The sequence below is a fragment of the Ambystoma mexicanum genome, chromosome 11, assembly GCF_040938575.1.
Source record: "Ambystoma mexicanum isolate Mex_15411 chromosome 11, UKY_AmexF1_1, whole genome shotgun sequence".
NCBI lineage: Eukaryota > Metazoa > Chordata > Amphibia > Caudata > Ambystomatidae > Ambystoma > Ambystoma mexicanum.
The window spans coordinates 968416406-968431484 of NC_090934.1; the positions used below are offsets into that span (position 1 = coordinate 968416406).

The following is a 15079-nucleotide window of genomic DNA, read 5'->3' on the forward strand; positions in this document are numbered from 1 at the left end:
TGTCATAATGTACATTCCGGTTTTCTATGGTATAAGGTGGTGCTGCAGCAATCAATGTATCTACATCGTTATCGTCATCATCTTTTACCATGCTGTGTCTGGATAGTACCGAAACCTCCTCTAATATCCTCACACACATCTTTAGTACCACCTTCATTGCAAACTGAAGGACTGCTAGTTGGGATAGAGTCTCACTATATTGTCCTAAATGATCAGTAGCAGAGGAGGTAATTGCCACATCATCGTCACTAGGACACATATTAGGCAAGGGCGACAGTCTGTGGTGATGCTCTTCCTCTCTTATAGGGTCCGGTTCCATTCTCTGGATAGCCACTCCATCTGTTAGGTATAGAAAGATGGCTGATGTATTCTTGAGGTGTCTCCTGCGCTGAGAGCTGATGTTGCAATTGGGCTTCAGGAGCAAGTGAGTCACGTAGCGAATAACAGAGGGCAAGCAGTGAGTTGTTATTGTCCATTGCTGTAAATGACAGATCAGTATGGGAGAAACTATTTCCCTAATAGGTATCACACTGTCTGTGGGTCCATTATCAGTTACCAATGTTGCTGGGGAAGGAGGGTAAGTAGCCGGATCAGCTAAAAAATATGAGTCGATAGTGCCATTCACACACTCCTTGTTGTATTTACCTCTGGGAGAACTCGTTGCCCATGTTTTAGAAGAGCCTACAGTGTTTCCCTTTGCTCTATTACGGGCACTAGGACCCATCTGTGTTTTTAGACAAGGTGTGGTTTTCCTCCGTTTATGGATGTTTCGACCTTACACTTATTTTCCCTGGCATCTTATATAGCTTTTGATCAGTAGTAGAGACTGGGACAGTGTACTGAAGAAAAAAAAAACTGGGACAGTGTACTGAAAAAAAAGCACTTCACACAATTAAAACCATAAAAACAGCGTTAAAAATGCCTTAAAAGTAGAAATGCGTATTCTGTGGACTAAAGTGCCACTGTGTAAGTCAACCAATGGTCTAGTAAAAGTCAATAGCAGCAAAAAGAAAATTCCATCCATCTTAAATAGTTAGTTATTTAGGTACGCCTGTTGTTCCATTGTATTTTGCACACTTCAGAGAGGCAAGAGTCAATATAGAGATCAGCTCCACGTTATGCGGTATATGGTCTTCCTAGCACACAGTTCACAATGCACAGATTGTATCATAAGTGTGGTCCGGTCTAGAGTCCCAACGTGTAGCACAATGGATAAAAGATGCACGCTCAAAATTCAAAGTTCAATGTACATTCGGGTCAGATATGTAGAGCATTCCCGGGATGTTTTCAAAGCGGGCTGTGGCAGGCTATGTTTCATCATATCTGGTGACAACCACACTCCCACCCGCACTCCCACGTTGGATTGTCCCGAGGGAGGAGGGGGAGAGATTTTGACTTACTGTTCGCGGCTTTCAGTTCTCCTCCTATTCTATTCCCCAGATGGTAGAGATGTGATAACAGCTTCGTGAGCCCCTGCAGACAACTCTCCACGACTCTGCTACGCTCCGCTATGACAAGGGGCTTTGAAGCAAGTCTACGTCTCCTCAGTAGAAAGAATAAACAGATTAGGTACTGCGCCCACTGCAGACAACTCTCCACGACTCTGCTACGCTCCGCTATGACAAGGGGCTTTGAAGCTAGTCTACGTCTCCTCAGTAGAAAGAATAAACAGACTAGGTACTCCGCCCACTGCAGACAACTCTCCACAACTCCCTGCATGGTTCAGTGAGTGTGAGTGTGAGTGTGTCTGTCTGAGGCTTCCATAGTCTGCGGTAGGCATCCCTCACCATGTATTTAGCGTGGGAGGGGGCCTCACGCTCACTACAGAAATGATTTTGCAGTGAAATACTGGCTTTTTCGTGGCACGGATAGCATGACAATGTTTTACAGAAGCAGTTTCACAGTGGGAATACTGGCATATTGAGTGCACAGAGTGCATGAACATATTTTATAGTGGTAATACTAGAATATTTTTTTATTTACTTGATTGAATCAGATTAGCGATTTTTACAAGAAAGAGAAAATGTAGAAAAACACAAATGTAGTAGTAAGGTTGAAGTTAAAATTAAAGTTTAAGACGCTTTCTCTGCGTAAAAGACAAGTCCAGTTTTGCTTTCTAGTTGAGAGACCCAAGAAGTTGTTTCAGTAGCTGTGTGGTTGCAATTGTCCAAGTAGTTCTTTCGCCACCAATTAATCTTTCCCAACACACTGGTTCTTCTTGAGTATAGGAAGAAGTCAAGTGCGTCCGCAAATATTTGGATCTTATAGTCTCGCTTCCAGGACAGTTGAGAAGTAAATGCCATATGGTTTCAATCTGATCGTCTTTTAGACAAAAACGGCATTTGTTTAAGTTTGCTAAACCTCTTACTGCCAAGATCCTGTTAGTTTCAAGGAGGTTTAGACGGGCTCTCATAAAGATGATCCTTACCGACTTATTTGGATATTTTTTCAGATAGTTTGGAACGCAGTTTAGTTTCCTCGACTGTGGTGTAAGATGGCCTGTCGATTTGAACTCAGCAGCAGTGTCCATGGTCTTCACTAGAATATTTTGAGCACAGAGAGCAGGACCTTGTTTTACTGTGGGATTGCTGCAATAATTTGACACATAGTCTAACAATGATTTCAAAGAACCAGTACTGTAAAATGATGGGCACAGAGATCATGAACATGCTTTACAAGAACAAGCATGGCATTTATTGGGCACAGCCATCGTTAATGTGTTCTTGCAGGGGCAATACAAGCATATAAGCACTGCCTGCATGAAAATGTGTTTTATAATGTAATGTGGGCGGAGGAATAATGAACATATGTTGTACAGTGGCAATGCTGGCACTTACTGTGACAAAAGAGATCATGAAAGTGTGTTTTGTAGTGGGAATGCTGGTTTATACTGTGTGCACAGTGATCACGATCATATGTTGTCAAATGCTCTTCTGTACTGTTGGCAAGCTGGCAGCTATTGGGTTTTCATGCGTACCCTACATAACTGATTTAAATTGTATTGCTTTATACCCACTTTTTGCAAAAACTGGGCTGTTTAATTTGTCATTTCACAACAAATTAGGGGGAAGATTGAGTAGAAGAACATTCGGTGGTCCCCATATGTTGATTCAATCTCTGTCCCTATGCATCGTCTCCTACATAAATTAATGAATAACGTCACTTGCCACCACTGAGATCAATCTTCTTGTTCACCCACAGCCCAGCTGCAAGAAGGGAACAGAAAACGTGGCCCCACATTTTGGGACTCTCTCCTGCTGATGTTGAGAAATTCCTCCACCATCACATCTTGTTGGTTCTATGAAATGCGTGATTTCCTCTTTTCAGCCATGTCTCCCTGCCTCCTCTCTCTCTTTTGTGCCCTCCTCATATGCTTTTTCACATCTCTTCATTCGCATTTGATGCCTCTTCTTCGGGCTCCTACCACTCCTGCTGTTGTTATGCCAATTCAGTTTGTTGTATTTTTATTATTCTCTTAATACAGATTCGAGTTCGGTTTCTGAACACGGATCCGGGATTCAAACCTCTGTTGCTCTGCGCTCTTGCTTTCAAGACCAGCACCCGGCCTCTGTACTATCCTCCGTATGTGCTTTATATAGCTATAAACATAAAATGCAGTAAAAGCCACAAGACGTGGTTTTGCTAGATAACAACATGAATTCATGGCCATGTGAAATCATGTACACTCGTGGTATATATGTTAGGGCTGGCCGTCCAACATATCTTTTGAAAGAGCCTCACACGTTGGGAATGGAAAGTCACTTCAGCAGCTGGGCTATTCGACCAGTGTATTTAATTAAACCTTCGTCAGACTATTAAAGTTGGTCGATTGAAATTGCATCAAGAGATCACCTGCGGGGCAATGGCAAGCACTCACCGGCATAAGTCATATGAACGCTAATTGCCCTAGGGCCGCGTGCCTGCAAGCAGCGTGTAGAATAGGCAATGGGAACTTTTATGGGAATAATGTGTCCGATTTGTTAAGCAACAATTAGGAAACAGTCAGTTCAGGATTTTCTTAATGGTGTTCCCACTATAGGCAATTACATTATGGGACCTCGTAGGCCACGTTTAATGACGGAGCAGATCAATTAAAGCTAGACATAGAAACAGGATTGCAGCCGCCAAACAGCCAGTGTCGTGCTAATGCAATCAGCCCTGGGGGTCCTCGGCAATGTGAAGCGCGCCGACGTCACCGACCTGCAGAGCTGTTTCCTAATAAAAAGGCTCGTGTTTCGGTAGTTTCTTTTCGCTATCGAAGAAATCCCGCCCGAGTCCTCCCGCGGCACGGGGTGCCAAGGAACAGAGTGAAGGAAGTCTTGGCTTTGGCGTATTGTGGAGCTGCTCCGTCTTCCCAAAGGAGTGGTCCCAAAGTTGCCCCGTGTTTGCACCAGAGAACACGAGGATACATCGCATCAAGCATGGTAAGGGGCTTGCTGCTCAGGTGTATGCACGTGCCGTGTTAATATGCACCCTCGTGACATCCGCCTGGCTTTATTTCAGAACACGAGGCATGCCATCATGTACACCTGTGTAGTCGTGGTGATGGCGCTAACAGCTGAAACTTGGAATGCCCCTAAGGTACGCTTGCCAACTAGGACAAATACTGTGCTGCCATTAAGAACTTAAACAAAGAAATAGGATTTTAATGTGATGTTTCATTTTCGCAGAATAAAGTTCTAACAAGAAACTGGGGCCCTCAGTCCATGCTGTACCTTAAAGGGAAATGTGAGTTTGCTTGATTAATCTTTTCAACGTAGAATGTGTGCTTAAATTCTAGTTTATTCACTAGACATGTGTCCTAGGCTTCAATGCACTAAAAGGTTGACGTTTAAATCATTTCAGTAGATATAAGCGCAAGTCATTGACAGTCATGTGTGTTGTATGTTGTCCCTGCTGTGCCTTTCACAGACATACCTTTTGAAGGAATCGGAAATTGATCAAGGTCAGTGCATGTTTCTGATGTATAGGCGCAATGTGTTCCCCGCTGGTCTTGCTGCTGTAACCACACGATTCTCCTCCCCAGAAATGCAAGAAGCCACCACGAGGTCTGACCGATGAACGCCATACGTTGCTGAATTTTTTCAACATGCTGCAAAAATGTATACACCATGGCAAGGTTTTTGAAATGTGTTCGAGATCAGAAATTACAAAAATGTGCACGTCCCCAGGAGTACAGCTTTAGGGTTAAAAATTTGATTTTTGAAAAGGAGACCTTTCATTAAGTTGAGCCAGTGATGAGTTGTGGCTGACGGCTCGGATGCATGGCGTGCGCAACCCAACATGTGTGTTTTAGGAAAGAATGAGCAGTCTGAATGCAGTTGCTCCACAGATTTCTATGCAAGGTCGTGGTCATGCACAAAAAAAGTAAAGGGATGTTGGGCAGTTGTTTCTCAGCAATTGTCCAGTGGCAGTGGAATGCTTTCTCAATACTAATCTGTGATGCACCCACACGGAGTAGGACAAACACCTTCTTAAAGATTATACGGAAACCCTACATGTTCTGGCGGGCAGAGGTTTAACGTTTAGGGTCCTTTCACTCTGGGGCAAGTTCACCTCTGCTCTTGGAGCCATTCTCGGGTTATTTTATTACCACTCGGTCCTCTAGAACGACTGCTTTGAGTAAAACTCATGTGCCTCTTGATTTGGCAACCCCTTTCCTTTCTCTTGGCTTTGTTTTCTGATATAATGTCATCTGTTGATCGGTGCCTTGAGAGGGTTCAGTTCAAAATAAGGCGCTCACTGAACGTTCTTATTAATTCATTGATTAATTCACCGGCTCCTCCTCTTTTGCAGGTGTTAGGAATGTAGAAACCCCCTCATGATAGCTCAGGGATATGCAGCCGTTGGCACTCCAGATGTTTTGGAAAACAAATACCATCTTACCTAACCAGCACAGCCCACGGTGAGGGATTGTGGGAGTCTGAGTCCAAAACATCTGGAGAGACACAATTTGCACAGCCCTGTGCTAGCTGGCAGTAATTGTAGAATAACCTTGACATGCAACTCTACTGATGCGCCGCTCTACTCAGTGATAGAAGTGTGCCAAAAAAGTAGTGGAACTGTGACTCTGGTGGAGGTCAGAGTAGAAAGGAAAGGAGCAACGTGCAACACATTTTTCAAGGGTTGCAGTCATGCTGGTTGACAGCCAATTGAGTCAAAATAGATTTAAGTTTAGCTGTTACTGATATCCAGTGGTGACATGGAGAAGTGTGCTTTAACTTCATAAAGAAAAGTTTTGCAATGGTGAAAATAGTTGCAAAAAGTAGTAGAGCTATTAATAGCAAAAAATAAAAGTGGTGGAACACCGCTCCCGACCGTTCCCGCTCACTTCGACCAGTGGCTCTACTCCGGTACTCCTTTCCCTGCCACTCATGTAACTTACACTAGACAACTTGGGCCTCTTCCTACATGTTATCTCCCAGCAACATTTGGCTCACCAAAATGCAGCCTGGCGGCCTTAAGCATTGGAGCATTATTATGTTAACAGGGTAGGGTGATCAGATGTCCCGGTTTTGCCGGGACTGTCCTGGTATTTGCTGCTCTGTCCCCCTTTCTCAAGATTATGTTCACATTGGAAACTGCAGTGGTCCCGTTTTTTGGTAATAGGTCTTCATAGCTGGCAGGCAGGAATTCACATTCTCGCAATGAAGAAATACTGCATTTTACAACTTAAGATAGTGTTATTAGTTTGTGATAAAATAATGTGTTTATTGAAACAGCAACACTTAAACCCCCTTCTCCAAACGCTACTGAAGTGTAGTGCCTTGACAGCCACTTTCAAGAGTTAGTCCTACTTTTATGTTAGTTGTCCTGTCCATCTGGTCACCCTATAGCAGAGGACCGGTCAGCAGGTGTCGCCACAGCGTCAAAAGGCAACTGAAGTAGTGGTGTGTGGGATAGAAGGACAGTGAGCATTTGCAGAAGCCTGGTCATTCACTGATCAGTCGCGTTCCTGGGTTGCAGCCGTCACGATATGATATGATATGGCATTTGTAACGCACCTATACACAAGTGTTTCAAGGCGCGACGAGGCAGGGAGGGGGGAAACAAGGGGAAGACAGACAACGATCCTCCTAGGCCAGGTGTCATTCAGATCACGCACGTGCAGGGGTAGAGGGGAGGGAAAAGTGCAAGGGGAGGGGGGAATTGCAGTACAAGTAAGTAGAATAAAATAAATAAATAACTAGGGCCAGCTGGTGGCAAGTTCAAAGTAAGTGCAGACAAGTGCTGGGAAGGGGGGGCTGTAGGGATACAGAGACAGACCGCAGTGCAGAGGTTGCCAGGGAGGCAGTGCAAGTGGAGAGTGGCTGGGCCCAGGACCGAGGTCGGTGAGAGGGGCCCAGTTGCAGATTCAGTTTAGTTTCAGTGAAGGATTAGCAGGGGAGAGGGAGAGAGAAAGAAGAGGCAAAGAGGAAGGTTTTGAGGTGCTTCCGGAACCGGAGATGGTTCTCCTCAAGTGAGCATTCACTGTGGTGTTTGGCAAAGCGGAAAAGTGTCTTTGTGAAAGTAGATGGGAAGCAACATAAATGCGCGCGTGTGTGTTAACACAGCAAAATGAAAAAGCCATGCAATTTCACCAAATTGCGCAAATAGTTGGAGAACATCCGAACACACATGCCAAATATGGTGACCTTTGAAGGATGTGGTCAATTACAAAACAATGTACAGACATATGTTTGCCCTGTCTATTCCATAGACCCACACAAGTGTGCTTTTGGGACGCGAAATGTGCTGCTTCAGTTTTCGAGAATTAGTGCATGGTGCTTTCCGCATACATTTTGAACATTGAATCAGCCAACCAGATTCTTATTTCATGTTTTGAAAATGTATCTATATTTCACACCAGCGCTAAATAAAATGTGAAATGGGGAGAAAAAATAAGCACATTTAGAAGGTCTGGAATGAAAATAAGTAGGTCTCGGAATATAAAAGTTAGTTAAAAAGAGAAACTGCTTTTATGCCTGCATGAGATTTTCCTGCAGGCATAAAACCAAAGGATTCCCATGAAATACGCCCGGCACTTATACCTGGTAAATAGCAGGCGCATTCCATAGGAATCCATTCCAAAACAACACCAGGAACGCACCACTTTCCGGCAGCAAAGAGGAGGGTAACAGTGAAGAGTAAAGCTGATTTTGCGTTCGTTCACTCTCATGATTGCACTCTGCTTGTGAGAGTGGAGAATTGTATGCAGGGTGCAGCAACATTTAAATGCAAGAGTTGGTCTCCTGCATGCAATTAGCACATAGTATAACGTGACCCCCCCCCCTCCACCCGGTCTTCCATTCTTCCACCCAATGCTAATGCTGGTGGAGCAGCACAGTGCAGAGGAAACAAGCACACGCAGACACTAGACCGCGTTCTGCTTTAGTTGAAGAATGTCTCCGTGTGCACATAGTGGCCCTCATTACAACCATGGTCCATGCCGCTAAGGTTACGATTCCGCCATGGTGGATGGCGGAATTACCGCCCCATTCCAAGGTGGGTGGGGCGGTAATTCCCCATTCACCATTTGCCCTTCCCCATTCCCATTTTTGCCCCCATAGGGCATAATGGGAATGGGGAAGGCGCTAATTACGGCACCGTAAATTACGGTGCCGTAATTAGCTCCAAAGTCCCTTTGCGGGTTGGATTTTTAACGGCTGCTAAAAGCAGGCGTTCAACACCAACCCACAAAGGGACACTTGTAATCAGGCGTTAAGGGTTAACGTCGCCGACGGCGCCGTTAAACCCTTAACGCCTGAGTTGTAATGAGGGCCAGTGTGTTGTGTTTTCACCTGGTCCTACTGGACTGCTGTTTTGTTCCATTGTTGCTTACTGCCATGTTTGATTATAGCGATTTTCTTTTCATAAAAAATGAGTATCTCGGGTTTGTCTGATCTCGTTTTTAGTGTGCACCAGCTCAAGGCGAGGGCTCGGTGCGTGCCATATGTCTCGAAAGTTGACGTAGACCGTACCATAGCCCCGTGTTTTTAACCTTTAAATCGTTGATGAAAGTTTCTCGAATTAGGCGTGTTGGAGTCTGGCAGATCGGAGATGCTTGTGAAATTTAGTGAACTTTGATGTACAAGGTCAAACTTTACAGAGAAAAGTTTCAATTTTCCTATTTAGAGAAAGTGTCAGGTTACCTTGACTAGAGAGTTGCTACCGGACTCTATCATACATGCATACATAGACTGTACATACATATACAAATATATATGTGTGTGTTTATATATGTATATTCAATGAAAAAACGTTGTTAAAGAGACGTTATGGTTACAAGAAAAACCTCAGAAATTCACCAGCAATGGTAAGCTAAGCAACCATAAATTGCACTGCTAAGACTAACACCCAGGACATCAAAATGATATCATCAATGTCATTGATGACATCACTGATGACATCACATATCTAGGTCACTTGTTTTTGTTCACTGACATATCTAGGCCAGGCGCCCCGCTGTAGGAAGGAAAATCCTTTTCCAAGATGGCCCCCATGGAAAGGGAAGGCAGTGCGCCATACAGAGCCCCTTTTCCCTTTCCACGGCAGCCTGCAGAAGGTGAAGAGACCCCTATGACCATATACCATAAGCACATTTTTGTTCCCCTTTCAAACCTATCCCACTTGCGAATAATTTTCCCCATAGCCGGTCCCAGGTGGACATGGCCCCTTTAACCCCATTTGTCATTCCTCGCGGTTATGGACAATAGCGAGATTGTCCAGTCATGACCTTATGCCATGACCCGGACAATCTGGCCACTGCACATGGCCATAGGCTATATACCTCAGTAACCAAAGGTATGTCACTATTTTATGTACCTACATTATGACACTTGTCAAAAAATAAAACACAGGCACATTTGGAAAACCATGCTTTAAGGTCCTTGCCAATGCCCCTTACACAAGTTCTTGAAATACCCCGATGTTTTATTTTTTCAAAAGTGTTAAAATGTATGCACATACAATCGTCATATAACTTAGCCTCCACTTGACAAAATACATTCGGACCTTACACAGACATTCAAGGTTGGATCTATAATCTTTCCGAAAACTTTTGTCCACATTCGGAAAACAAAAGCAAAGTTTAAAAAAAATATATATATTTTTATTGTTTTACACAACAAACCTAACCAACATTTAGGACTATTCCGTAATGCACATTTCGTCTTATATCACATGTTACGCTTTGCAGTCCCCCCCCTCCATCCCCTTTAACTCGAGCCCCTAATTCAGTGCGTTCCAGTTCGTTGCTTAGGGTTTATCTCCATTATTATATTTGGGCATGTCATCTCCACTGGATTCAGCCTCGGGAAGTCCCGACATCGTGGTTATCATTTGCCTCCATGCCATCAGGGGCCCTGTTTCCTCCTCCCCTCCCCTGCAGATCGCTTCAGACGAATGCCATCGTCTCCACCTCTGCCCATTTTATGAGGTTGTGTCACCACACCTCTAGTCTAGGTCTATGGGCTGCTTTCCAGCTCATAGCTATTCTCCGTTTGGCCAATATGTACGCCAGTTTGCTAATGTGTTTTAAATTACGTGGTCTAGCAAATCCCCCCAACATGCATGCCCACGCTGATTCTACCTCCAGCTTGATCCCCCTTTGGGCCAGGTGTTGCTTAACCTCCTCCCAGAACCTACCCATCTCCGGGCATGCCCAGAACATGTGAATCATCCCGGCATCCACCTCCCCGCACTTAGGGCATTTCTGTGTCCCTGTATTACCAAACCTGGCGATTCTACTCGGGGTCATATATGCCCTGTGGGTAATGTACAGCTGGATTTGCTGCAGCCGCGGTTCCGGAACAATTTCTTATGGTACCTCTGGGCTCTCTCCCATTGCCCATCCTGCATAGGTTCTCCCACCTCCTCCTCCCATTCCAGCCTTAACTGGAGCAGCTCCTTGCCTACTCTGGACATCAATAATTTGTATAATCGGGATATTTCATGCCCACCCTCCGAGATATCGTACATCGTTTCAATAACTGCGTCAGGTTTTTCTGTTAATATTGCCACGGGCCATTTCCTACCTATTCGTTTAACCATTCTGGTATATGTAATATGTTGTCCTGGGTGTACCCCGGAGTCTTTCATTATCTCTTGAAAATCTAGTGCCTCTCCTTCCTGCCATATGTCCCCAAGTGTCACCAAGCCCATCGTTTCCCAGAATTTACGGATGCCTTTTACCATTTGCATATCCTGGCTGCATAGCGCTTCCAGGGGTACCTGCGGAGAGCACGGGGTCGGGGTTCCCAACACCTGGTACACTTTGTGCCATGCTTTCCAGCCTAGTTCCAGCAATCTTGCACGTTCTTGTATATCTGGTTTAGGTAGCCATATAAGCTCCCTCAGGAAATATGGGGTGCAGTCCCTGCTCAGCAATCTTGACTCTGTTGTCTCTTCTCCTGATAGCCATCTGGCCACGTACTGAAGCTGCCCGGCCAGGTGGTATATCTCGAAATTCGGCAGGTTTATAGCCCCCTTATCATACGGGTTCTGCAACTTCTATAGGGCTACCCTATTCCTAGAGTTGTGCCATATGAAGCCCCTGCATAAGCTCTGGAGCTTCGCGAAAAAACGTTTGGGGAGCATGTTTGGGATATTTGTAAAGAAGTGTAACAGTCTGGGTAGAACCACCATTTTGAGCAAGGCCGCCCTGCCCACCATGGCCAGGGGGATCTTTGCCCAGAACCCCATGCTATTCTTGATGCCCTCCACAGCCTTCTCTGTGTTATGTTTGTATTCATTTGCGACCTTATGATATATTTCGATCCCCAAGTATCTAAATGTTTCAGACTGCCAGGGTATTTGCAGAACGGGTAGGTCTCTTGGTGGGGACCCTCTGTATCTCCCCAGAGGAAACATGCTGGATTTCTTAGGGTTTACTGCTATGCCGGAGAGGGTTGCATAATGTTTCATCACTTCTAGGATATACTGCAAGTTCTCCTCTGGGTAGCGCAGGTATAGCAGCATATCATCAGCGTACATTGATATCAGATGCGGTCCCCCCTTCGTGTGGATGCCTATCTCCCCATATTGCTGTCTAAGGCAGATTGCTAGTGGTTCTAGTGCCAGTATGTAAAGCATGGGGGACCAGGGGCAGCCCTGCCTCGTGCCTCTGCTAAGTTGCCATTTGTCAGAGATTATCGCGCCTGTTTTAACTCTCGCTACTGGGGAGCTGTATATCATCTTAACTCACCTCAGATACCCAGGACCTATCCCGTATTCTTTTAGGGCCGCCATCATCTAAGGCCACCACAGAGTCGAAGGCTTTTATTGCATCCAGCAAGACTATCGCCATTTCGCCAAGCTCGCCCTCTGTCTGTTCTTTTATATGGTGGAGTCTCCTATGGTTGTCGGTAATGTTCCTACCAGGGACATATCCGGTTTGATCGGGGTGTATGAGTCTTCACGTGATTTGCCTGCCACATGCAGACGTCCGTTGAAATACCTTTTGTTTTACAAGTGCATATAGTTGTCTCTGGCACACCGTTGACTTTCTCTGTTTCTTTGGGGGTGCTACCATTACAATGTATCACGCCCGATGCCGCATCCGAGCTTCTCCTTACGCCGCCTTCGCAGACCAGCATCCACGTCTCAGCTGGTCACCCGTCCTCTCTGCAGCTGTGCCGTGCAGTCCTCTTTCCGTCACAGCACCGCCCTTTGTTTGGCACTGCCGGCTATTTTAGCTTTTCGGCTCAATGATGGATGCAATCCTGCCGTTAGCTTGCAACTTTGTATTACCAACACATCCAGCCTCCAGCTTGATTCCATAAGTGCACCATTCATTCATGCACCTGGTTTTCCGTTTGGAGGCCCGAACGTTCTATTTTAACACTGTATTCCGGGCAGGATCATTGCGGATCGGCAGGAGAAACACGTCCTACTTCATGGCATCTAAAAATGTTGAGACACCCCCTCTAATTTAGTCCCCTCTTGACAAAATCCCACCACACTTTACAAAAACATTTATATCTAGATTTAAAATCGTTTTGTAAACCTTTGTGTAGATTTGTCAAATAGCACCACATTTATAAACCTTTGCAATATTTTGGATCCCACCCTCTCATTTTGTTCCCTCTTGACAAAACAGCTCCACACTTTCCAAAACCATTCAGAATCAGCTCTAGAATAAAATTCCAAAATTGCATGCAGTTTTATTGAGTGGTGCCAAAGTTATGTCATTCAAAAACTGCTTTTCACCAACCCTGTAATGCAGAAATAGGCATAAATGTCCCTGAACATCACAGGACTGTACCCGGAACATCTGGATGGTTCACGGACTTTGGGATAAAAACACCACTTTTGTGGCTTCTTAGGGCCATAGACCATCCCATCCTCATCACCCCTCACCTCCCCAGGGATTGTTTGATTAGTTTGGCAAGTGCAATGCTGTGTTTTTTAATGTTTTTACCGCAATGTTCACTGACACCGGCTGCTGTCCGAGAATCCAACATGGTGGGCGTTTCCAAAAATCTGACGCACCTCACGCTTTTCACTATCCAGTCAGTGGGCGTCCGCTGTCTGCGGACATCATGTCACCCTCTAGGCAAGCCCATCCGTGGACCCAGCAGGGAAGTGGGTCCGCGGACTGGACCCAGATATCACAAATTTTGTTGGACCTACTTTTGAAAACTACTAGACGGATTTACACTAAATTTACAAAAGCATGTTTTCGGACCAAACTGCCGTCCTTGACGCAGATTTGGTGAAAATCCATCCAGCGGTTTGGGCAGTAGGCGTGAGCAACATTTCTTCCATTGTTTCTATGGAAAAAACAGAGGTTTTGGGACTTCCCATACAACTTTGTCCCCCCTTGCCGAAACCTCACCAAACCTGCCAGAAAAATTCAGATAGGCCATATACTTTTTTTGCAAAGTTTGGTAAGGATTCGTCCAGGGGCAGCAAAGTTGTAAGCCGCCCAAAAAGTGCTCTTCCTATTGGTTGAGCAACTGAACCATAACTACAGGGCCGCTACCGCAGGCCCTGTAATATTTAGTTTCTTTTATGCTCACAAATCTGCACTAGCACTTTTATGTTAGTGTTATTGTTAATGTTGAAGGTATTTGTATCACGCACCGTCACCACTGGAGTGGTCCCCAGGCGCTCTAATGGATCTGAAAAGGAGGATGTGGGAAAAAAGCAGGGTTGTGGGGGGCTAGTAGGGTGTAGTGGAAAAAGGAAAGTGAGAGTTGTGATTTCCTGTTGGCAGCTTCAGTTCGGTTTGCACCATTCACTGAACGTAAGTGCAATGTTTGGGTCGGTGCGATTTCCCATGTGCTATTGTGAGGGATTATGTATTGTTAGTCTGTTGAAGTATGTACACATTGCTGTGCAGAGAAGGGGTTGTGTGAGTTTCTTTATGGGAAGTGTATGCAGAAATTTGAGGTTTTACTGTTTGGTTAGCAGGTTTATGATTAATTCCAAATATTAAATTAAATACCTGTAAAGAAAACATCTGAATGAAATATAACATTAAGGACAAAATGCAGGCCTAACATTTAGCACTATTCACTTGATGCTATTATGGATCCTTAAGCAACTTGCATTAGCAGTCTAGCATAGCAACATAATATTATCACTATGCATCTCAATGCAGTAATTAACTTTGAGATGGTTATCAATTTATATTAGCAACATAGTAAACAGTTGCACTCATACAACCATGTGTTGGTTATAAATAACATTTAGTACAGTATGCAGACTGAATAACCAGCATTAGGATTTTGATTTTAGAATACTATACAGCACTATGAACTTCAATACAATAATATCACATGCTATGTTCGCTCACTTTGAGTCACCTAGTGAATAATGGCAGACACATGATCACACGTTTCTGTTAGAAATAATATCATCTCTCGATGTTCCCTCCGGCATCTGCTGGTAGCCAAGCAAGCTTTGGAATCTCACCTCATGGGGAAGGCGGCTTGCTCTATCCTGCTGACTAAGCAATACTATTACTCAAAAGGGAACTTGGCCAATAGGCGACTGGCTGCTAAACTGAAAAAACAGCCATGTGCAATTATATTAGAGCCCTAAGGGATGACCTTGGGAGGCGGGAGGTTATGGAGCCCGGGAAACTGAGTATCTG

The 15079-nt window shown here is 44.8% G+C and overlaps 1 protein-coding gene across 1 annotated transcript in view; it reads left to right on the forward strand.

The window, feature by feature from the left end:
- The first annotated feature begins 4247 nt into the window (after positions 1-4247).
- Positions 4248-15079, forward strand: part of LOC138504803 (spexin prohormone 2-like) — a 157318-nt gene continuing 146486 nt past the window's right edge. Inside the window, exons 1-3 of the mRNA XM_069625268.1 lie at positions 4248-4424; positions 4504-4581; positions 4671-4728. Coding sequence (XP_069481369.1) covers positions 4422-4424; positions 4504-4581; positions 4671-4728 — 139 coding nt within the window. The 5' untranslated portion in view covers positions 4248-4421. The remainder of the gene's footprint in view (positions 4425-4503; positions 4582-4670; positions 4729-15079) is intronic.